The sequence below is a fragment of the Protobothrops mucrosquamatus genome, unplaced genomic scaffold (assembly GCF_001527695.2).
Source record: "Protobothrops mucrosquamatus isolate PMUCROS unplaced genomic scaffold, P.Mucros_1.0 scaffold_157, whole genome shotgun sequence".
NCBI classification, from domain to species: domain Eukaryota; kingdom Metazoa; phylum Chordata; class Lepidosauria; order Squamata; family Viperidae; genus Protobothrops; species Protobothrops mucrosquamatus.
In genome coordinates this window covers 39966-64889 of record NW_015386233.1, presented here as the reverse complement: position 1 = coordinate 64889, position 24924 = coordinate 39966, and the positions used below count along the sequence as shown (strand labels likewise).

Below are 24924 nucleotides of genomic sequence, written 5' to 3'. Positions count from 1 at the left end.
AAATTAATTAAGATATGTATAGACTGAAGATCATTGATGAATACTAGAAAGGTATTTTTTGTTTGATTGATAGAATAAGAAATGTATTGGTTTGAATATGACAGTAGATATTATGGGGGAAAGAGGGGGAATTAGTTGTTGTAATACTTTGAGATTTGTACTGATGATATTCAAATGTAATGGAATTACTGTGCTCAGCCGCCACACTACTTTTCAAATATGTAAATGTAATATTGGAAAATTAATAAAAAAATTGGGGAAAAAGAAAAGAAAACAACCGTGCTCAGAGAGCACCAAGGACCCCTCAAAGAAACGGTAGTCAACTCAACTTCTAGTTTGATCCTCTCTTTAATTTTTACTCCTCTTTATTCCAACGGGAACTCCAAATAGCTTGTTATTAAGGACGTTTTTTTAGCCCCTGTAAGTACAAATTGATAATTTGTCACTAAGGACTTGAATGATAGACTTGCAGATGTTGTGAACAGAATCCAGCAGAACTACTTAAAGTAGTTTTGATTGAATGTTAAATACTTGGTGGGATTCAGAAGCCTATTTGCTGAGGTGCTAATGGTTAATTTGCTGCCTTCCTCCACAGGAACAAGACATTGAAACAGTCCATGGGTCAGTCCATGTCACCATGTGTGGAACACCCCGGGGAAACAGACCTGCTATTCTAACATACCATGATATTGGTTTGAATCGTAAGTGTGTCATCTTGGATTGTCTTGCCCATTCTCATAACTAGCATGCAGTGGAGAACTTCTTCTTCTTTCTGGCTTAGTTACTCTGTTTTGTGATTTGTGATCTAATGTAGCTTTTCCAAATAAGGTATCCTTCCTGTGTGATGGGGCTGCAATTCCCAGGATTCTCACCCAGTTTCCAAGCTGCCTGAGAATTATGGGAGATACGGTCCTGACATACCCGAAGGGTAAAAAAATTTAGAACGACTGGTCTTAATGAAGTGTCAATGTAACATTGGCTGAGTTCACATATGATGCTAAACTATGTCTTGTTTCAATTGGCTTTTGAAGAAACTACAGTGGTATGGCAAAAAAAGAAAAAAAGAAATCCAGAGTTTGAAAATCACAGTGGCAAATTTCACACAATACTCACCACATTATGGCTTAGTACAACACAATAGGCAAAGAAATATTTTTTATTAATTTTTGTGAGCTGCTGGATAATTCACGACGGGCGGAAATTCCTTGGTTGACCCAGAGCGGTTGTGAATTGTTCACGCTAAAAGTGTGGGATTTAAATTTTAGGAATCCCTCGTCAAATCTTCGCTATAGCAAAGTCCACTTTAGCTGTGGCTGCACAATAGCCGAGGACTACACTTTGCTTTTAAATATGAATCTGCATTTTTGCAGAGCGAAATATTCGCTGTCAGAAAGGCCACAGGAAAATGGTTTGGGGATTAGTTCTTTCATCCAGGAACCAGAAACGAGCGTTGTGCGAACTACAGATCCAAGTGATGAAAATTGATGAAAATTGATGAAAAGCTTGACTTGGAGTAGCCCACATATTCACACTATGAAGAAGAAGCTCTTTTTTCAAATTTGTGTTGCAAAAAGTGCAGAGAAATAAAGCAGCCCAGTGTGCAGCCCACTTTCCTGAAAAATTGCTTTCCCTAAATGCCCATTGGCTTTTTCTATAAAGGAAGCATCGTTATTTTCATAGGGACATAGATTGTCACAAGCTGACCTAGAGCGTCTGTCCATTTCACTGTGCAATAAAGTTGTAAGGGCTCTGTCGTACTCGGCGGTTACTCAATCCTGAGAACGCCCTTTTCCAAGTTTTGCCTTCTCCTCTGCTTCCCTCCAAAGACAAAACGTGCTTCAACCCCCTCTTCAATTATGAGGACATGCAGGAAATCACCCAGCATTTTGCGGTCTGCCACGTGGATGCCCCTGGACAGCAAGACGGAGCGCCCTCTTTCCCGCCTGGGTTAGTGGCTCCTGCTAATTCTGTGGATTTTAATTCAGATTTTATAGTCTCAATTCCAAAATTATTCATATGGGAAATGGAGGGGGGGATGGATTTTACTGGCCAGGTTTTTGTTGTTGTTGTTTTCTGAAGCACATTTTTAATTTCCTGATTCTTAATTCTTCTCCAGGAAGAATTAAGATTCTTAATTCTTCTCCAGGCCGTTTGAAATTACAACAGCGGGGGGGGGGGGGGAATAACCTTTATATCCAGGTCTCAAACTTATGGCCGTTGCAATATCCCCATGGTTACATGATCAAAATTAGGGTGCTGGTTTTTGACAGTTCAGTATTCCTGGGGTCATGTGATCATCATTTGTAAGCTTCCCAGCTGGGATCTGACAAGTAAAGTCAATGGAGGAAGCCAGATTCGTTTAACAACTGCTTGATTCTATAAGGGAGGTGGGTGGTTAAAAAATTTTATACACACACACACACGTATACACACACACACGATTCACTTAACAACTGAAGCGATTCACTTAATAACTGGCAAAAAGGTTGTAAAATGGGCTCAACTCACTTAACTGTATTGCTTAGCAATGGAAATGCTGGGCTAAGTTGTCATAAGTCAAGGACTATCTGTAGATGGCATCTAGATCTCATATGGGCTTGTTTAGTAATTGGTACCGTATTGTTAATGGTTACGGGATTGTGGCTAGAATTGTAAGGAGCCTTCAAGGTCATCAAGTCCAAGCTCCTGTTTGGGTAGTCTAACCATCTCTTGTATAAATCCAGTAAGTGGAAACCCACCACCTCTTTGGTTAGTCATGTCTGATCTCAGACTGGTTTTACTGTTAGGAAGTTCTGCCTTCCTGTAACTTGAACCTAATACTGGAATGCTGCAATTTAAGAATGTTGGAAAAACTGCCCTTTTTGACGTGGCATCCTTTAAAGCAGGGGTCTTCAAACTTGACACCTTTATGACATGTGGACTTCAACTCCCAGAATTCCTCAGCCAGCGTGGCTGGCTGAGGAATTCTGGGAGTTGAAGTCCACAAGTCATAAAAGGGCCAGGTTTGAAGACCCCTGCTTTAAAGGATTTGTAATGTGCCACAGTTCCCTCTAGTTATCTTTCTTCAAGGCTAAACAAACCCAGTTCCTTCAAACTGTCTTTGCTGGTCTGAGTTTCTACTGCTTGGTTTGTTGTTGTTGTTGCCGCCCTCCTCTGAACCTGTTCCACTTTCCCTGAATCCTTCTTAAGTGAGGAGCTAGGTTTGAGATGACCCAACCCAGAATGAAGTAGAACGAGTACAACAATTTTCATGCTTTAGAAAACAAGTGATGTCCTTCTAACATTTGTTTTATAGGTACATGTATCCTTCCATGGATCAACTGTCTGAAATGCTCCCTGGAGTCCTGAAACAATTTGGGTGAGTAGCATTGTCTGCTAATAGAAACTTCAAGTTTTTCAGTCAAGCTTCAGGGAAACCATTTTCCTGTTCCTTCACAACATCCCCAGAACATCTAAGAAAACTGTCACCTATCTGTCTTGTTTTCTCTGAATGTTATTAGAAGTGGAGAGGTTTTAGAATCCTTTGTATTTTGGAGCACTCATGGTTGAAGGATTCCACATCTCTCTGGCTGCGCTGGTTAATTGAAAAAAGAAAACCTCCACATCTGACAGATATAGTAATAATAGATGTGTTGAACGTTCTGCTTTTAGAAGCAGGTTCTTGAAGTTCCATCTGCCACATCCCCAAACCATATTTTATTTTGTTATGAGTCCACTAGTACAGGGGTCCCCAACTCCCGGTCCGTGGACCAGTACCGGTCCACAGCATGCCAGCAACCAGTCCACACAAACAAGCAAAGCCCCATCCACGGGATGCAGGCAGCACACAAAATCACATACCCTCCGGTCCATGGAAAAACCTCTCTCCACAGAACTGGTCCCTGGTGCCCAAAAGGTTGGGGACCTCTGCACTAGTAGAGAAATATCTAAATTTACTCCCTCTGTGGATTCTGTGGTAGGTTTCTGAATTAAAAGGTTGACTGGTTATTAAGCAATATGTTTCGTTTAAATTTCAATATAAAGAAAACTCAATTTTACTTAAATGTTTGCTGCGCTCAGAGGCGTAGCGTGGGGGGTGCAGGGGGGGCCGGCCGCACCGGGCGCAACATCTGGGGGGGCGCGCTCGCACTCGCAGCTCTCTGCCTGGCTCACTCACTCTCTTTGCAGTGCTGGCTGTGCGAATCCGATCCGAGCCGCCGGGTCGCCGACGCCGCCCACTGTGGAGGGGGGGGTGCCTTGCCCCGGGTGCTGACAACCCACGCTACGCCACTGGCTGCGCTACTTAGCCGCCTCCTTTCTGCATCTAAGTTGTGCCAAATCTGTTCTTGTACGAAGAAGTCTAAAACCTGCAGAGCTAATTATTAAACTAGTCAATATGATTAAAGCAAATATTTGCTTTGTGGATGGGAGCTAAGACTGAACTATTTACCTTGACATATCTAGAGCATGAGGTCAACTCTTAAATCTTCATGCCATCTTTAAGGGCTACTGCTGTTGACAATTTTTGTTTGTTTTTTGCTTGCCTGTTTGTTGAGGGAATGGAAATAGTTGGATGGTGCTACCTTGTCCAAATGACCTTCATTCTGTTCTATATGGGCATGGAGCAACTGGGATGCATATTGAATATGAAATAGAATATTCAGAAGTGGAAGGCATTAGAAACCAATACTTGACTTCACGTTCCTTTTTAATACATACATACATACATACATACATACATACATTAAATATCCATAATTTTATTTCTAACTTGCTGGGTTTTGGTTTTGTTTTTTAGACTGAAAAGCGTGATCGGAATGGGAACTGGAGCTGGGGCCTACATTTTAACACGATTTGCTGTAAGTTGGGAATGGGGGTGGGTCTGCTTCCCTTCTAGTTGCACATTTTGTGTAACTACGGTACTATAAACTTGAGTACAGGACACTGTTTTCAGCTTCACGTCTTCTGATATGCTCAACTTTAATTGAGTAGCGGACATCTAGTGTCAAACAAAAATCAAAATGTGACGTAACTTCTTCACCAAGAAATGGCTGAGACTTGAGCAGCCAAAGTACAGAGTGGAAATATTTCATAATATTTCTGTAGGAGATGACCAGGCTGAGCTTGAGGGAGGGGTCAAATGCATCATTAGTCTTAAATCCCTTTGTGCCCACAAGAGATCTAAGTCCAGCCCTCTTTGAATTCCATTGAATTTTATCTACCACTAGTTTGCTACTAGTACTACTACTACCATTAGTAGTTCAGACTCTTGTAAAAAGCTTTAGCACACAATAAACCTATATATTCAATTGAACTGCCTGGACTCCTGATTTCCAGCGCTTGACAATTTCTTATTTACTCCCCACCACAACAGAAAAACCCAATTTGTATCATTCAGGTGACAATACTGCTCCGATGTGCAAGAGTTCAGAACTCTAAGGAGTTCTGAACTCTTGCAGACCCTCTGCACGCGACATGTTGTTTGCCCTGGAAGACCTTAAAATTATCTTCAAATAAGATGGTTACTGGGTGTATCTATTTAATAAATAAATGTCCACTTCCAACAGATCTTCAGAATAATGATATGCGAAGGAAATCCTCTTCCTCAAAAAAAGTTCCCATGTTTTACCTCTCTTCCAATAATAATAATAATAATAACAACAACAACAGCAGCAGCAGCAGCAGCAGCAGAGGGGGTCATGTTGTTCACCAAAGCACCAGATGGAAGGACGAGAAACAATGGTTGGAAATTAACCAAAGAGAAAAGCAACCTGGAACTAAGGAGAAATTTCCTGACAGTGAGGACAATCAACCAGTGGAACAACTTGCCTCCAGAAATCATGGGCGCTCCATCACTGGAGGTTTTTAAGAAGAGACCTGACATCCACTTGTCTGAGACAATATAGGTTCTCCTGCTCGAGCAGGGGGCTGGACTAGAAGACCTCCAAGGTCCCTTCCAGCTTCTATTCTGTTCTACTCTACTCTACTCTATTCGAGTTGGAAGGGACCTTGGAGGTCTCCTAGTCCAACCCCCTGCTCAAGCAGGAAACCCTATACCATTTCAGACAACCTCTTAAAAACTTCCAGTGTTGGAGCATTCACAACTTCTGGAGGCAAGTCGTTCCATGATTAATTGTTCTAACTGAGGAAATTTCTCCTTAGTTCTAGGTTGCTTCTCTCAGTTCTAGGTTGCTTCTGTCTCTGCATCTGGCTGTTTGCTCATGTGCCTCTTCAATCTGCAGCTTAACTATCCTGATATGGTGGAAGGACTCGTTCTTATCAACGTCAATCCATGTGCCGAAGGGTGGATGGACTGGGCCGCAACCAAGGTAAAAAACCTCATTTGTTTAAACTAACCTTAAAAACAGATCAAGGTGTGCTTAGAAGTGCAGGGATTGCAGAAATAAACATTTGGGTTTATTTGGGACTCATAGCCAAGTTATTGTTGTTTTTAATGTTTCTTCATCCGTTGAAACTCTAGAGTGAGAAATTCATACAATATAAGAGGCCAGTGTATCCTTTCAGGATGATATATTTAATGAGGGAAGGAAGTGTAGTTCTTGAAGTATATAATTGAATGTCAGTGTATTACATAACTTAGGTAATGATACATGATCGATGGAATATTTAAATTATCCTAATGTACTTTCTTTTTTTTAAAAAAAAAAAAACACAATGTCTAGATTTCTGGATGGGCTCATGCTTTACCAGAGATGGTCATTTCACATCTCTTTGCCAAGGTAAGCCTACTTCTTGAACAGTCATATTAAAATATAAAGCTCAACCTTCATCTTACTGCTCAGGATACTAATAATTGATTGTAGCCAAGGTGTGCTAGCCATACAATAGAACAGGGGTCTTCAAACCTGGCCCTTTTATGACTTGTGGACTTCAACTCCCAGAATTCCTCAGCCAGTGAAGTTCCACAAGTCATAAAAGGGCTAAGTTTGAAGACCCCTGCAATAGAAGAATTATTTTACATTTTCCTGTTGTTATTATTTTTTATCTTATTTGGTTAGGCCCAATATCTCTCTCTCTCTCCCTCTCCCCCTCTCCCTCTCCCTCCCTCCCTCATTTCATTAGCCAACTAGGTAACACCCTCAATGCTAGAAAGGAGTGGGGTTTGCTCTCTGTTGATATACAGGTGACTTGCCCTGTCAGTATTGGTGGGAGTGTACATTGTGGTTCCTTGATTAGGTGGTTGTTACAAATTCACTCCCTAACCTTATATCCATGCCTACATGAAATCTAGGAGGAGATTCACAGCAGCCACGATTTGATCCATACTTACCGCCAGCACATCATCGGTGACATGAACCAGAACAATCTCCATCTATTTGTCAACTCTTACAACAGGTAATAGGCCAGCGAGCTTCTCAAAACACATTGGAAAATATTTGCTGTTGGCTAATCAGGGGGGAATCGGTAACAGGATCCCAGATTGTTTTGGAGATCCTTCTACACAGCTCCTATGAGAAGCTTAGTTGTAAACTTGAGATTCCCACTTGACTTTTAAACTTGTCGATGAAAACCCCTTGAAGGGAGAATTCCAGAGAGAGGGAAGGAAAGGGAGTATTAAAACTTAAAGAGTGATAGATCTGATGACATTTGTTTCCTTCTGTTGAGTAAACTTTTCAGATCTGGGCGTTATGCTTTTTAATCTTTTGGAACAACACTGAATTCAGGTAGTCCTTGACTTACCACCACCACCAATGAGCCCAAAAGTTCTGCTACTAAGTGAGACAGTTAAGTGAGTTTTGCCGCATTTTATGAGCTTTCTTGCCACAGTTGTTAAGTGAATCATTTTAGTTGTTAAGTTAGTGGCATGGTTGTTAAGTGAATCTGGCTTCAGAGTTTGAGTTTGTTTGTCGGAAGGTGGCCAAAAGTGATCACATGATCCCTGGGACACAGCAGCCGTCATAAATATGAACCAGTTGCCAAGCGTCTGAATTTTGATCATGTGACCACAGGGCTGCTGTAACAGTCATAAGTATTGAAAAACGGTTATAAGTCATTTTTTTTAATGCCATCTTAATTTCGAACGGTCACCAAATGAGCTGTTGTAAGTCAAGGACTACCTGTACTCAAAATTTAATTGAAAGCTAGAGTGCCAGATTAGCAGTCCTCTAAACATCTACTCGTTTAGTTGGGAATACACATTAGCCACAACTCTCATATTGATGGCTTCTTCCTACTTTTGGGGGGAAACGGGCTTTAAAAGTTGCATATGTAATAACTTCCTACAATTGTTTCCTGTCTGTTTTATAGCCGAAGAGATCTAGACATTGAGCGTCCGGCTCCAGGAGTAAATGTTGTTACTCTGCAGTAAGTTTTTGTTACAATCTGCCTTTTAAATGTTGGGTTAGAAAAGGGGACGTAGAATTTTCTTGGCCTTCTTTCTGCAAAGGGTAAAAATCCTGGTGATGCCAACAACATTGCAAAATACACAAAGGGGGGGGGGAATGCTGGCTCACCAAAAGGGTGGCTTAACAGCCCTAGCTAATGTAGCCTTGATCAGAAGCTGATAGTTGACCTTGCCAAAAGTCAGCCTCAGTTGATGAAGGCCAATGCTAAGAACATGGTAGTAAGTGGAGTCCACTAGTATGTTTTAAATGTGTGTTCTGTATGTGTACACGTTGAGAGGAGGCAACTAAATTTCATTTTTTTTAATGTGTGCCATTGTGCCCACAAGAAAAAAAATGACAATAAACGTTATCTTTTGACCCAAGATTATTATAAAACCACCTTCCCAGTTTCTACTGCAATTTGGACCATACCAATTTAAGAAATAAATTGTGGTTTACTGCATCTAGTTTTGATCACCACGATGTAAAAAAGATGTTGAGACTCTAAAAAGAGTACAGAGAAGAGCAACAAACAGGATCAGGGGACTGGAGGCTAAAGCATATAAGGAACGGTTGCTGGAATTGGGTATGTCTAGTTTAATGAAGAGAAGGACGAGGGGGGACAGGATAGCAGTCTTCCAATATCTCAGGGGCTGCCACAAAGAAGAGGGAGTCAAGCTATTCTCCAAAGCACCTGAAGGCAAGAGAAGAAGCAACGGGTGGAAACTAATCAAGGAGAGAAGCAACCTAGAACTAAGGAGAAACTTCCTGACAGTTAGAACAACTAACCAATGGAACAACCTGCCTCCAGAAGCGGTGAATACTCCAACACTGGAAGTCTTTAAGAAGAGACTGGACAGCCATTTGTCTGAAATGGTATAAGGTTTCCTGCCTGCGCATGGGGTTGGACTAGATGACCTCCCAGGTCCCTTCCAACATCATCATCATCATTATTATTATTATTATTATTATTATTATTATTATTATTATTATTATTATTATTATTACAAGGAGATCTTGAGCCAGTCACTGCCTCTCAGCCCTAGGAAGGAGGGTTGGATTGCAAGGGCAAATCCTCAAAAACTTTGCCAAGAAGGCCGCAGGGACTTGTCCAGGCCATCACCAGGAGTCAACACTGACTCTTAAGATACTCGCCAAAAAGACAAAAACGATAAATGGTAGAAGCCAAGAATTAGTGATTGCAGAAGAAACTGATCCTTGAATAGAAATGGGTCCCCGAGTCTCTAAATTAGATTTCCAACCGTACATTCGGTTTTGTTATGGTGAAAATGAAAAGATTTTTAGCCTATCATAGCAGCAACCAGGGAGCAAGGCACTAAGAGCTACTGCAGTGATAGAAGTATTTATGTTATATCGCTGTTTGGGCTAAAAAGTGCAAACATTAAAGCTAGCATAATCATCACTTTTGAAATTGCCTTTATGTATTTGGGGGTGGGGTGGGGGAAAAAATCCGGCATTACTCATATTCTCCTAAATAAACTTTTGACGGTTTTCAGTAGACTGCAACAGTTTGGCTGTGTTTAGGTTTTTACGAAAATTAATGGGTTTATTTAGTCAACAAGCCAACACCTTGAGTCTGATTTGCTCAACCAACAACTTCGTTTTTTTTCTGATACAGTTAGAATCACTTCCTTAAAGAAGTGCAAAGCCATTGAGCATTATGAAATGACTATTTTAATTGTGTGTTTTTTCAGGTGCCCTGCACTGTTGGTGGTTGGAGACAGCTCTCCTGCAGTTGACGCTGTGGTACGTACATAACAGCAAAGGCAGAAAATGAATGAATGAAACCCCAGTTTTCTCTTGAGCATGCAGCGTCATTCGGTATTTCTCTTTAAGGATCGCATCTTGTTTATTTTGACTTCTGCCCTCCAGGATTTGAAATAAGGTCACTAACAGTCCATTAAAGTTACTTGGAGATGGGGGGGAACAACTTTTGGAAATTAGCAGTTTATCTAGGACTGATAACCCAAGTCTAATAATGTACCAGTTCCCAAGGCTGAGATATAAAATATTAAGTACAGCCAGTATGACTGCTTTCTCACCTGGAATTCTGGATCCTGGGCCAAGATAGATCAATTCTGTGAGTTGATTGCCATCATATCTTTCTAACTTTCTGAGATAGGTTGAGACTAGCCATCTCAAGCTGGCACCTTGAAAATAATCCCAACAATTGTATTCCTCACCCATTTCAGTCAAATCAGGTTAGACCGAAGAGTAATGATTTAATTGAAGCTACTCATTAAGCTTCATGGCTAAGTGAAGCTACTTAATCACAGCCTTATCTACTTGCATCATGTTTTCAGTGAAAAATTCCAACTAGGCAATTTAGTTCTTACAGGGATAAAAAGCAGTACCTGTAGTCAACAATGAGAGTTTCTCTCCCGATCTAAAGAATAGCACAGGTTTGGAAGTGGGTCATTTGGATATTAAATCCAGTCGTCTGTTCAAGCAGGAATCGAAATGAAAGCATCCTGGCAGCTGGTGAGAGACAAGGATAGGGATTAAATTCCTTTCGTAGCTGACAGTCCTGAAACCTGGGGTAGATAGATAACTTGGGGTCCTCAGGCTACATGGGGTTTACGGCATAATTTCAGAAGTCCTGTTTTTTTGAATGCCAGCAAATAAGTAAAATGGGGAGAGCAAAGGAGAGTTAATGGGAGCCGCTGCCAGCTTTGAACTTTTGCAACCTTAAGCTAGATTTGTGAAAAACAGGAAAACAATTCCTGTTCCTGCCTGTTAAGAAGCAGTGGAGCATCAGAAAAAAATAATGGAATATCCAGTGATATTCTTTTTAAGCATCCAGAATTTCATTAGTGACTTCCGAAAATCCTCTACAGGTAGTTCTTGACTTACCGCCCTAGTAGAGATTGGACAATTCGTTGTTAAGTGGTGCTGTCATTAAGTGAAACACCACGTAATCGCAAATTGCTGCTTCCTCATTGATTTTGCTTGTTCGGAGCTGGCCGAGCTCACAAACCGTCATCGCGTGATAAATGTGTGATAGTTGCCAAGCACCCCAAATCAGAATGGTCACCGTGGAGGACACTGCGGCCGGTCATCGGTGCGAGAACTGGTTGTAAGTCACTTTCTACAACACCGTTGTGACTTCAAACGGTCACCAAATGAACGGCTGGAAGTTGGAGACTACTTCTAATGGAATTCCTTCGCTAGTTGGGACTTAGCCTTAAAGCAAGTAAAGCTGCATACAAGAGGTTTTTCTGAAGGTGTGATATGAAAACTCAGCTTCTCTTTCCTTCTCTCTGTTCCTTTTCCTCACAGGTGGACTGCAACGCTAAACTTGACCCAACAAAGACTACGCTTCTAAAGGTAACCGCTGGAGTCCAAGCAGTGGTGGGATTCAGCCGGTTCGCACCACTTCGGCAGAACCGGTAGCTAATTTTTTATGGCCCAGGCCCAGAATGGACTTCCGGAAGTGGCATCCACACAGAGAACCGGTTGTTCGCATATTTGAATCCCACCACTGGGCCCAAGGCAGAGCTCCTTGGGATTTGTAAGAAAGAGTTCAAATTGTTGTGAAAAGGACTAGAAGCAGGCATGCCCAACCTTGACCACTTGAAGACCCGTGGACTTCAACTCCTAGAATTCCCCAGCCAGCATGGCTGGCTGGGGAATTCTGGGAGTTGAAGTCCACGGGTCTTGAAGTGGCCAAGGTTGGCCACTCCCGGACTAGAGTGTTTTGATCCAGGCATTAGTACTTAGAGCAGTGCAACTGGTTTGGAGATAAACTAGCAAATGGTAGTGAAATCAAGGAGAGGCGGGAAGCTGGAGGCTAGACGTATGGAAGTCTCCCTTCTCCTTGACTGCAGAATCACTGACCTACATTTTTGCACAGGCATTAGGGCTCTTAAATGTAATTAGGGGGTCAGAAGGTAACGCTACTACTATGTTTAGAAATTTATCCCGTAATAGATTTTAATCCTGCTAGGAGGGAAGCGTGCAGGTTCACACGGTAAACGTGGACCATTTCATAGCCTACCGTATACGATTGATCTGTATCGAGCTTAATACAGTAAACACTTAAGAAGGTTCTGGGGATGAGAGCTTACTTCGGGCATTCTGGGTACTGCCAGACAGATCTTTCTGGAACTCGAGCCATTTGTTCACATTCCTCGTTCTATATTTAGTCTTTGAGTGGATGGAGGGGTCCATTTCGTACTGGTGATGACGGGGTGCCATTTGGAACAGAATTAACAATTTTTCCTATATTCCTGATCTGGCAAAGGGGGACAGAACGACGGTCCATTGGGCGGGTGGAAAGTTCTTTCAGATTTTTCCCACCAATGCAAACGGTTTGTTTCGTTTAGAAGTTGGGCGGTGAATCAAAAACATGCTGATGGATCTGAAGGATGGCAGAACCTTCAGAGTTATAGTTCCGTTCTGGAAATTTGATAACAATTCGTCAACAATTGGTTTTGTCCAGAGTTTTCCCTCAAACCGTACAGACCCCTCAAATGCTTTAACTCCAAACTTTGCATAGTGAATCCAGTCATCATTCATTTAGTTAATTTATGCCTTTTCAGCTAGTAACTTGCCCATTCTCACAAAGAAATGGAGACTAAAACAAAAAAAGAAATAAGGGATATTCATTCAGCAGAACTGTGGTAGAGAATAGCCTCCCTAATTTGGTGCCTACCAGTACAGATGTATTTGCCTGTGAATTCCCAGAATTCCCAAACAACTGAGTGGAATTCTGGGAGTTGAAGGTCAGCATATCTGAAGGACTGATATGAAGGACATTATATGTCAGGGGTCTTCAAACCTGGCCCTTTTATGACTTATGGACTTCACCTCCCAGAATTCCTCAGCCAGTGTGCCTGGCTGAGGAATTCTGGGAGTTGAAGTCCACAAGTCATAAAAGGGCCAAGTTTGAAGATCCCGTTATATGCTATGAACAAAGTGTGGGTTAAGACCTCTTAGCTATTATTATTAATTATTCCATTTGGAAAATAAGTATCTTCTCTATCCCTTTACCAGCAGGCATTAGGAATCTCCAGCTAAAATGGAATATTACTTTGGTTAGAAACCCCTCCTTAAAATTCTTCTGAATTTTAATATTTCAGATTTAATATTACAGATTTCTGAGTGAACATTATCGCCAGAAGGGTAAAAATACATCCCCACCTTTAAACAGAAACATCTCTTTAATGTCTCTATGATATATCCAGAAATCTTTTTGCTTCTCGCATCCAATGATAAAATCTGTTCTTCCTATATAGATGGTTGTAAAGTCAGGGCAAGTAAACTGGTATTGTTGAGAAAGTAGGATTTTTTAAAAAATTAAAACATTACTGACTACTTTTTCTTTTGCAGATGGCTGACTGTGGTGGTCTTCCTCAGGTTTCCCAGGTGAGAATTGATTTGGGGCGACCGGAAATAATGAGTACTGAAGAGAATTTCACAAGATTTGGTCTATTGCAAACCAGATCCATTTATTTATACTTACCATCTGTGTTGGAAAGCAAAACTCCATAGGTAGAATTGAGAGCAGCCATTTTGATCTAGTGCAGTGGTTCTCAACCTGTGGGTCGGGACCCCATTTGGGGTCGATCGACCATTTCACGGGGGTCGCCAAGAAAGGCTGTCCGCCATTTTTTTTGTTTGCCATTTTTTCCCCCTTTTCCGGTGGGTGCCTTACCTCCCTTGGGCTGGGCCAGCTGGTGGTCGGCCTGCTCCGTCTCTGCCGCTTGCCAGCTACGCCTTGGCTGGCGCAGGGGGCGGAACCACGCATGTACGGTGCTCCCAGGCAGGGAAAGTCCTCGACTTACGATCGGTTGGGTAGTCCTCGACTTACGACCGGTTTAGTCCTCGACTTACGACCGGTTTAGTCCTCGACTTACGACCGGTTGGGGTCGCGGCATTAAAAAGGTTGAGAACCACTGATCTAGTGGTTAAGGTAGCTGACTAGAAAACAAACAAAGAGACTGTGTTCTAGTCCAGGGGTCTTCAAACTTGGCCCTTCTATGACTTGTGGACTTCAACTCCCAGAATTCCTCAGCCAGGCCCAACTCACCTCACGGGGTTGTTATTGTGGGGGAAAAATAGGAGGAAAAAAATTGTGCTGTATATATTTATTACCTTAAGTTATTTGTAAAAATAATAAAGGCCAGGAAGTAAATAAATAACCAACTAACTAACTAACCAGACTATGAATTAGGTAACCATACCAAGGTGACTTCATCATAGGTTTTAGTGTTGGGTCTCAGAGATATTTAAGCTGGCAATTTCTTCCACAGTTGTAAACGCATTCAATGGATCTGAGGTCTTTTGTTTTGACTACTCTTTGTCCAAATCTCCTTTTTTGGAAATATTTAATAACAGGTGATAATTACATTCATGCTGCGTTTCCTTTTTACAGCCTGCCAAGCTTGCTGAAGCTTTCAAATACTTCATCCAGGGAATGGGATACAGTAAGTAGTTGTTGCTTGAAAAAAATTTTTTGGCTAAGTTGCTGTCCCAGGTGGTTGTCTGTGTGGCTGAAACTGTGTACGATGCATTCAGTTGCTTTTGTTCGAGAAGTCCCGATATATCTGACTGATGGTCTGCTTTGGTTATTGTTATCTCTGGAGATTTTGTGGTTCTCTCTTCTTCCCTTCTTCTTATAATCTTATAAACACTTATAATCAGTAGATTTTTGTCTTGGGGTTTTGTCTTGTGGTATTGGGTAGAAAAACTACATAAATAAACCCTGTTCTTTGGAGCCTTGGGTGTAGTCTCCAGAGCCTCCCCATATATACATGTTTTAATGCGATAAACGTTAACCATCATGAAAAAGGAGAAAAATAATTCTGTTAACTATGTAAGTATAATGGAAGGAGTGGCAGAACTGGGGATGGAGTTAAAAGAGGGGCGAGTCTAGAATCTCTATGTAGCTACAAGCCAAACTAAGGGCAACCCCCCTTGAATTTTGTTGACCCCTACCTAATTCCAAGCAGGTACTAGCTATTAGTTGAGAAGATTGCTGTGCGTAGGCCTGAGTAGTCATAAATCAGATTAATTGGACCTTTACCTGTGGACCTGATCTTTGATGCCTGACAGTAAGATCAGTTAATAAATAAATAAAGCAATGTATTTCTTATCCTGATCTTACTCACGCTTTCATCCGTGGCCTAATTTGGTTCTTGGCTGAAAAAACTGCATGCAACACAGACACACACACACACACCCTCCTCCATTTTTAAATAATGGTCATTGCAAATGAATGTATCTCCTCCTAACGCCGAGTTTTCCCGTTGACAGTGCCTTCCGCAAGCATGACCAGACTAATGAGATCCCGCACAGCTTCCGGCTCCAGTGTCACATCCATGGAAGGGAACAGGAGCCGATCCCACACCGCGGAAGGTGCCCGAAGTCGGTCTCACACAGGCGAGGGCCCCAGAAGCAGGGCCCAAACTGGGGAAGCTCCCCGGAATCAGGCTGCCGCAGACATCGAGCTGAGTTCTAATTCTGCCAAGACCAGTGGACAGTCGAGCCCCAAGTCAATGGAAGTGTCCTGTTAAATGATGCTGGCCTAGTCCAAAACCATGATCAAGCCGCCTCAGGCTGTGCATTGCAATATTTAACCTAAGGTGTTCCCCATAACAAATGGATCTCTGCCCCTCCCTTCCTCAAATCCATGGGGACCAATAAAAAAAAACACCAAACATCTCAGATGCTCTCTTTCCCTAATCAAATGGCTGATCTTCTTTCCAGCTACTTCTAGATGGCTTTTAACACTCATCCAGTTATTGATCTATAAGATCCAAAATTGCAACCTATTCTTTCTGTCTTTTTCGGAAACTGATTGCCTGAAGCTCATGGGTCGTGGGTCATCTTTGGCTCTCCTTTTACCCAGTTCTAAAAATGAAACCGTATTGGTTTTTTTCCCAATCTGATTTTAAGACTTCATTGTGGAAGGAGAGGTGAGGAAGAAAGAAAAGAAAACAGTGAGAGATTTTCAAAACTCTTCATCCTCAGGTCTGACTATACCTATTCCTCAAAGGGAGTTGAGTGACCGGCTTCATGGATAGCATCCAAGCTCTTTATTTGCTACACAACCACATTAAAAACGGGGAAATCGATACAACTTGGGAGGCAAAGCCCACTGCCTTTTGGAGATTCCAGACCTGAGAACTTAGTTGCAGTCCTTTCATGCTGCTTAATCAAGAGTAAGGGTTCGGGGTTTTTAGAAACGTACCACATTTGGTCTTAAATTTTGCATTTCAGCGGGTGATCTTTAAGAAGCAGCAGCAATAGATAAAGCTGTTGTCTTTACTGTAATTAAACCACTTTGGTGTTGCACGGTTTTCCTGCAGGGATACCCCCACCCACTCATTCACCTCTCCAATATTTGCTTCAAAAGAGTTTGGGGCAGAAGTAACAAGCATCTCATTCTTGAATTTACTCTAGCAGTAAATTAAGACAGTGGAATTTCGTGTATAGTGATTACAAAGAACTATCTGATCAACCTCTTAAGACTTTGAAATTGGGGCCGGATAAATGTCCGAAAAATGTCGGAGGAAGAGGCAAAGCTGTAATAAGAGATTTAGTTTGATGATTGTAAAATTAGATTGTATTGATTCTACAGTTTAAAAGCTACTTTGCCGGTGTCTGCAGCGCTACAGGATGGGAAGCTATGAGCAAGACAGCTCGACAGGTTTCTGGCATAGATGAGAATTCTAGTTTTTATAGAAACATAATTATATCTATTTTTCCACTGGCTTGATCTGTTTGCTACTTCACAAAGACTTAATATAGCTAATGAATTTTTGGATATTGAGCATTTACATCATTTAGCATCTCTGGAGCTGAATATCTGAGGTAGTTCACGAGAACTGATTTCCACCTTAAGGCTAATTGCCTTGGGTTTTTTTTGTTTGTTTTTTCCTCCTTCAAATAACAACTTCAAAGTGTTCTGGAAACTTTATAATGAGGAATAGCAGATTGTAATAGAGAGGCTCGACTTGCCTATTTGGGGGAAAGTTTATTAATGAATTATTTGTATTTATTTCAAACAAAATAAATTTGTAACTTTGCAGTGTTTGGGTTTTTGTGTGTGTGTCCAGAATAGTGATAAGGAGGTTTGTTTGTGGGGGAGTGGAAGAGGAGCAGGAGGAATAATGCTTTTTATTAAGAATAACTGAATGAGCAGGACTTTAAAAAAAAACACATTAAAAGTCAGTCTTTCTTTCTTCCCTAGCCTACCTCTTGTGTGTCAAGATCACAACTAAGCTAGTTTCCAACCAGTGTCCTTGTAAATCTGGAGGGTGGCAGTTTACCAAAGGGCATCTAATCCAGCGGTTCTCAACCTATGGGTCGCGACCCCATTTGGGGTCGATCGACCATTTCACGGGGGTCGGCAAGCAAGGCTGTCCGCCATTTTTCCCCCTTTTCCGGCGGGTGCCTTACCTCCCTTGGGCTGGGCCAGCTGATGGTCGGCCTGCTCCATCTCTGCTGCTTGCCAGCTACGCCTCGGCCGGCGCAGGGGACGGAACCACGCATGCGCGGTGCTCCCGGGCAGGGAAAGTCCTCGACTTACGACCGGTTGGGTAGTCCTCGACTTACAACCGGTTTAGTCCTCGACTTATGACCGGTTTAGTCCTCGACTTAACGACCGGTTGGGGGTCGCGGCATTAAAAAGGTTGAGAACCACTGATTTAATCAGACCAGTTAGGAAAGGATAAAAAGAAGCTTAGGTAGCTATAGACTGGCATTTAAACAACTTGGGACACGTGAAACCTGAGCAGCAGTTGGTGATTTGCCAATTCCAAGCATGTGAAATTGGTGGGGCGCAGAGGTTGAAGACATGATCTCCCTGTTCACTGGCTCGTCTTTGCCACTCAAAAACACGGCCCTTTGAGGGGGGGAACCAGAAGGCACTGGTTGTTGACTTTAAAGGCTTCTACAACAAGGGTCCCCAACCCTTGGGCCACAGACTGGTACCGGTCCATGGATTGTTAGGAACCGGGCTATACCGGGCGGGCGAGCAAAACGTCTTCTCCACACACACGGGAGCTAGGTTGTGTGCCAAACCATGGCTTCCATGAAACTGGTGCCTGGTGTGGAATATTTTCCAAGGCGCCTGAAGGCAGGACAAGAAGCAACAGATGGAAACTGACCAAGGAGAGAAGCAACCTAGAACCAAGGAGAAATTTCCTGACAGTGAGAACAATTAACCAGTGGAACTCCTCACCTCCAGAAGCTGTGAATGCTCCAACACTGGAGGTTTTTAAGAAGAGACTGGACAGCCATTTGTCTGAAATGGTATAGGGTTTCCTGCCTGAGCAGGGGGTTGGACTAGATGACCTCCAAGGTCCCTTCCAACTTTATTATTATTATTATTATTGTTATTTTTGTTATTATTATTATTATTATTATTATTATTATTATTATTATTATTATTATTATTATTATTATATGCTGGGGAAACAGATCTCCCAGAATTCCCAAGCCAGCCTTGCCACCTTAAAGTTGAAAAAGACCCATTTCTTCAGGGAAGGGAGTTGTGTTCCCTGTTCCTGGGAACGCTCCCTCCTTTATGCACAGCTCAGAAACGGATGGTGGTTTTGCAAGGATAGGAAATCTCCATTTTTCTCCATAATTTCTCACATGGCTCAGCTCACAGCTGGTTAGCTCATACAACAGGCTGGTAACTTTTATGAGCTTATTTACAAAGTTAAGTGCCACTATTACTGAACTTTATGAAATATGTAGGAGAAAGGAAAGGCAAACGGGTTCAAAGCTGAAATATCCCATTAGTTTCTTTGCAATTTTGTGCCTGATAGATCAGAAACCTGATATTAAAAGCTGATTTAGTCTCTCACGCAGCTGTAGATAACGCACAAAGACCTTCTAACGGTCTGCTTTCCAACAATTTGTTCCCAGCATGACTTCTAAAACCCACAGATTGAGCCAAAGGCAGCTTTAAGCCACCATGATGAAATATATATATATATATATAAATCCAGGTGAAACAGTTGCAATAACAACAAAAAAAACAACCTCTTCTTTAATTATTAATTTTTAACCCTCTGTAAAATCAGAGTAATAATACATTGTAGGTCTTGGCAGCCTGTTTTTTTTTTTTTCCCTCTTGTGCTTCTCCTTTCCCCCCCTCCCATCAACTCCTGTCAAGTCAATTAGCAATTTCCGAGTAATCATGATAATGAGCTAAGTCAGCAAAGATGTCATTGGGGTTCTTGCAACTCAGGTTGCAGAAACAGGCATTAATCCACATGATTTTCCTGGAAAAGCTGGTCCCATCTGGACAGTGAAAGTTGACTTCAATGGACTTTGATTTGTAGGGCGTACAGCAACGGTCATCCATACAAAGGCCACAGTACTTAGGCCTGTAGTTGACCTTACTTGTGCACCCAGAGAGCGTATAGTTCATGGGCTCCTCTCCTCTGTACACTGCTAAGCATTTCTTCCCAGGCTACAAGAAAGGGAGAAGAGAAGAGACACGAAAAGAATTAATCATGGATGGTGCAAATTCGACTTAAGTTGACCAAAATGGACATCCTTTCAAGCTTTTCTAAAAGAAAAAGAAAACATAAAGGTAGTCTTCAACTTAATGATCACAACTAAGCCCAAAATTTCTATTGATGAAATTGGGTAGGTCTAGTCCAGGGGTAGGCAACCTTGGCTCTTTTATGACTCATGGACTTCAACTCCCAGAATTCCTGCTGACTCAGGAATTCTGGGAGTTGAAGTCCATGAGTCATAAAAGAGCCGAGGTTGCCTACCCCTGGTCTAGTCTAATGAAAAGAAAGACTAAGGGGGACATGATAGCGGTGTTCCAATATTTGAGGGGTTGCCTCAAAGAAGAAGGGGTCCAAAGCACCAGAAGGCAGGACAAGGAGCAACGGATGGAAACTAATCAAGGAGAGAAGCAACCTAGAACTAAGATGGAATTTCCTGACACTCAAAACAATCAGTGGAACAGCTTGTCTCCAGAAGCTCCAACACTGGAGATTTTCAAGGAGAAATTGGACCACCTTTTGAGGTTGACTCAGCCTTTCCAAGGTCCATAAAATGAGGACCCAGATTGTTGGGGGCAATATGTTGATTATATAAACTGTTCAGAGAGTGCTGTAAAGCAGGGGTCCCCAAACCCTGGTCCATGGACCAGTACCGGGCCGCGGCATGCCAGCAACCGGTCCGCACAAACAAGCAAAGCCCCATCCGTGGGATGCAGGCAGCACACAAAACTACGCATTCTCCAGTCTGCAGAAAAACCTCTCTCCACAGAACCGGTCCCTTGTGCCCAAAAGGTTGGGGACCTCTGCTGTAAAGCACTATGGAGCAGTCTATGTCTTATTGCTATTGCTATTTGTCTGAAATGGGAAAGGGTTTCCTGCTTGAGCAGGGTGTTGGACTAGCAGACCTCCAGGATCCCTTCAGACTCTGTTATCCCTCCACCTTTCCCATGGGGGGGTCCAACCCTGATCAAACTCCCACTGCAGCCCTCCAAAAGTTCCCTCAATTGACCTAGTCTTACGTAGTAGATACCTTAATGTGCTTGGTGATGTCCACCTCGCAAGGGCGCAGAATACAGAGCCGGCTCTCTTTCATAAACTGGCACTGGGCGTTATCATTTGAGATCCTTGTGGAAATGCCCATTCCGCAAGTCTTGGAACAAGGGCTCCAGGAAGATGTTTGCTGGATACAGTTCTTCTGCCATGTTTCAATTTCTCCTCCATAAACTGACAAAGCAAAGGCACTGATGAAATTAGTTGAGGTTTTGTTATCAGTCTCACGGAGAGAACGTCTGTGGAGATTCTCAGTCATCCAGGTCATGGATGTCCCAAAGGTGCTTTTTCCAAAGGCAGCTGGACTTTCTTTATCTTTGCTTTAAGACGTTTTGCTTCTCATACGAGAACTGAGGAAGCTTCTTGGAGGAGAAGCGAAACCTCTTCAAGCAAAAACAAAGGAAGCCTTTGGGAAAAAGCACCTTTGGGACAGCCATGACTTGGATGACAGAACTGGATGAGAAGCGAAACATCTTGTGGGAAGTCGGCTCCCCCCCCAGAGAAGGAAATATTAAAAGGGCAGAAAAATATATTTCCTCAAAAGGATTTTAAAAGCAGAAACCAACTCTGCCCCCAAGTCTCTCTCTCTCCCAAGCAGAAGCCAGCTCTGTACAAATGCAGATGTAAAGCATCAGAAAGGCCCCAGCTAGGAGATCAAGAAGACAAAGACACCTAAAATCTGCATACCCCACCCAAACTCTAGGAGTCATTAGCCCCATCACCAGGGAAGCAGGATATAACCCTTGGGACATAATAGGATTAACCCACCACCATCAAGAATACCAGAAAGCCACACCCAGACTCAGGTCAGAATACGTGACACAGGAAATACAAAGCCTCAACACAGGAACAGGAAACTACTCCAAACAAAATGCTTCAGTGGGTATAAAAACCTACTACCCACACGTGCTCATCCCTTCTTTTCTCTCCTCTTTCCTGCCAGAACCATCTTTCGGTCTGGCTCTTCAATACACTGCAACCTTCTTTCTAAAGCAGTCGCCATGTTATTTATTTATCCCCGGCTTGGATGAACCAGGATGAAGACTTTTCCTTCAACAGTCTTCAGGCAAAAAGAAAGTCCAAGTTGCCTTTTGGGTTTTTTGAAGACACTTTGCACATCTCCACACTTGGGGACAGCCCCTTTTCTGTCAGCCTTCAAGGCAGTTCTGACTTGTAGTCTGCTTAGACAAGCCTGTGCAACCATCTTGGCCACATTTCTCAGAAGTGATTTGCTATAGAGAGGTCCTCCCCAAGCTGTAAGAGAGCGATTAGCCCAGGGGTAGGCCACCTTGGCTCTTTTATGACTCGTGGACTTCAACTCCCAGAATTCCTGAGCCAGCCATGCTGAGGGGAAAGGGAGAGGTTTCCAAGCTGAGCCATGCTGGCTCAGGAATTCTGGGAGTTGAAGTCCACGAGTCGTAAAAGAGCCAAGGTTTCCTACCCCTGGGCTAGCCCAAGGTCATCCATCCAGTTTCTTGCTTAAAACAGGCATGATCCCACCCTGATTAACAGAATACATTTGTTAAATTCATGTGCTGGGCTTTGCCCAAACAAAAGAAATCTTACAAAGGCTTAATGTGATCATCTGGTTCATCAAAGTTGCTACAATCATGGCTGAGTTCTCACAACTTGATGAATTACAACCCATCCATTCCCACTTTTTATGCACCCTAAAACCCCATACTTTCTGACAGTGTTTCTCAACCATGACAACGTGAAGACGTGTGGATTTCAACTCCCAGAATTCCCCAGCCAGCAATGCTGGCTGGGGAATTCTGGGAGTTGAAGTCCACACGTCTTCACGTTTGCCATGGTTGAGAAACACTGTTTCATGGAGTTTAATCCAAACTTTCAAGCCAGTTTCCTGTCCTCGTTGCTGGGCTTCCCTTACCCCCATCTTACCTGCTGAAGAGAGATGCCGTGGAGATGCCTTCCTGATTTTCTTTGAATAATCACAGGCCCACTCTTCACAGCATTCACCCTTGACCTTAATCTGCTTCGGGTTTGGGCACCAAACGAGGGGCGGCTTGGAGTCAGTACACAGGGGGATACAACCCACGGCCCCGTTGATACAGGTGCAGTTATATTTGCAACTGGGCTGGAAGCTCTCCCCGTTGTTGTACCTGATTCCATTGAGAAGACAGCCCACGCCGACCATTTCTATAAGGACAAGAAGGAGCGTCAGCAAAAGGTTAGCGAGAAGAACGACACTTTGTCTTGAACATTGAACACTGAGCGCTATCTAACAAAATGAAATTCAATGGTGAAAAAAGTAAGGTTCTACATTTAGGCAAGAAAAACCAAATGTACAGGTATAGTATAATACAACTTTGCACAGTAGGCTTATAATAATAATAATAATAATAATAATAATAATAATAATAATAATAATAATAATAATAATAATAATAATAATAATAATAATAATAATAATAATAATAATAATAAAGTTGGAAGGGACTTTGCAGGTCATCTAATCCAACCCCCTGCTCAGGCAGGAAACCCTATAACAGTGGTTCTCAACCTTTTTAATGCTGCGACCCCCAACCGGTCGTAAGTCGAGGACTAAACCAGTCGTACGTCGAGGACTAAACCGATCGTAAGTCGAGGACTACACCGGTCGTAAGTCGAGGACTACCCAACCGGTCGTAAGTCGAGGACGTTCCCTGCCCAGGAGCACCGCGCATGCGTGGTTCCACCCCCTGCCAGAAAAGGGGGAAAAAATGGCAGACAGCCTTGCTTGGCGACCCCCGTGAAATGGTCGATCGACCCCAAATGGGGTCGCGACCCATAGGTTGAGAACCGCTGCCCTATACCATTTCGGACAAATGGCTGTCCAGTCTCTTCTTAAAGACTTCCAGTGTTGGAGCATTCACAACTTCTGGAGGCAGGTTGTTCCCCTGGTTAATTGTTCTAACTGTCAGGAAGTTTCTCCTTAGTTCTAGGTTGCTTCTCTCCTTGATTAATTTTGTATAGGGGGTAGTATAGGGGGTACCTTGCTCAATAGTAGTAACTGTGAGAGGGATCTCGGCATCCTAGTGGACAATCATTTAAATATGAGCCAGCAGCGTGGTGCAGCTGCCAAAAAAGCCAACACTGTGCTACCTTCATGGTTTGTTCATGAAAGCAGCTGCGTCTTTGTGCGGGCTCCTGAAAAGGGCTGAATTAAGATGTGGCAGTTTTAATGAATGGCCGGGAGATGCCTTGTCCACAGAAGGACTATAATATTTTTTGTTTATTTAGTAAATTTATATGCCCTCTCACTATTTCAAAAACTCTGGACAGCTTACAAAATGAGCTTCTCAATCCTTTACATCCTCTTACAGCCCTAATATTACTGGTTTTCTATAAAGGGAGGGAGGAGGGAAGGAAGGAAGGAAGGAAGGAAGGAAGGAAGTTTCATTATGCAACTAGGGTAATATCTTCAGCCCTGATGATATTCCCTAGTTTGGTAATGAAATATCTACATGAATGTCTACTTTTCTCTGTGACAGCCCATCAAATATTGGAAGACTGCTATCATACTGTATAACCCCTTTCCTCTTCATTAGATTAGACATTGTTACTTCCTGCAACTGTTCAGTGTATGCTTTAGCTTCCAATCCCTTACTCATCTTTGTTGCTCTTCTCTGCACTCTTTCTAGAGACACAACATCTTCTTCTTTTTTATCATGGTGACCAGAACTGGACACAGTATTGCAAGTGTGGTCTTACCAGTGCAGTATAAATCAGTACTAATACTTTACGTGTTCTTGATGCAACTTAGGGGTTTGGAAGCACAAAGCAAAAGCAGAAAAGGAGGAGGTGAGCTATTGCACGGAATCATCCCCAAAAGAAGGAGTAGCAGAATTGGATTAAATTCAAATTCAAATTCAAATTTATTTGATTTATATACCGCCCTTCTCCCTTGCGGGACTCAGGGCGGTGAACAGGCACATTAATAAAACAGCAATACCATAATATTTAAAAATATTCAAAACTAATTAAATTATTTGTCCTGTCCTAAAACCCACTATAATAATATAAAATTATACCCAATTTAAAATTGTAGA

General features: G+C 42.5%; 2 protein-coding genes across 2 annotated transcripts in view; one reads left to right on the top strand and one right to left on the bottom strand.

Moving 5' to 3' along the window:
* The window catches only part of LOC107291871 (protein NDRG1), a 29478-nt gene extending 12096 nt beyond the window's left edge, over window positions 1-17382 (top strand). Inside the window, exons 4-16 of the mRNA XM_015820912.2 lie at window positions 596-701; window positions 1827-1947; window positions 3296-3358; window positions 4778-4838; window positions 6222-6308; window positions 6663-6719; window positions 7232-7335; window positions 8248-8304; window positions 10040-10091; window positions 11625-11672; window positions 13677-13712; window positions 14722-14773; window positions 15603-17382. Of these exons, the coding sequence (XP_015676398.2) occupies window positions 596-701; window positions 1827-1947; window positions 3296-3358; window positions 4778-4838; window positions 6222-6308; window positions 6663-6719; window positions 7232-7335; window positions 8248-8304; window positions 10040-10091; window positions 11625-11672; window positions 13677-13712; window positions 14722-14773; window positions 15603-15862 (1104 nt within the window). The 3' untranslated portion in view covers window positions 15863-17382. The remainder of the gene's footprint in view (window positions 1-595; window positions 702-1826; window positions 1948-3295; window positions 3359-4777; window positions 4839-6221; window positions 6309-6662; window positions 6720-7231; window positions 7336-8247; window positions 8305-10039; window positions 10092-11624; window positions 11673-13676; window positions 13713-14721; window positions 14774-15602) is intronic.
* A 1980-nt stretch (window positions 17383-19362) lies between these two features.
* Window positions 19363-24924, bottom strand: part of CCN4 (cellular communication network factor 4) — a gene marked incomplete at its 5' end in the record, with an annotated part of 44764 nt that continues 39202 nt past the window's right edge. Inside the window, 3 exons of the mRNA XM_015820900.1 lie at window positions 19363-19776; window positions 20853-21046; window positions 22775-23032. Of these exons, the coding sequence (XP_015676386.1) occupies window positions 19477-19776; window positions 20853-21046; window positions 22775-23032 (752 nt within the window). The remainder of the gene's footprint in view (window positions 19777-20852; window positions 21047-22774; window positions 23033-24924) is intronic.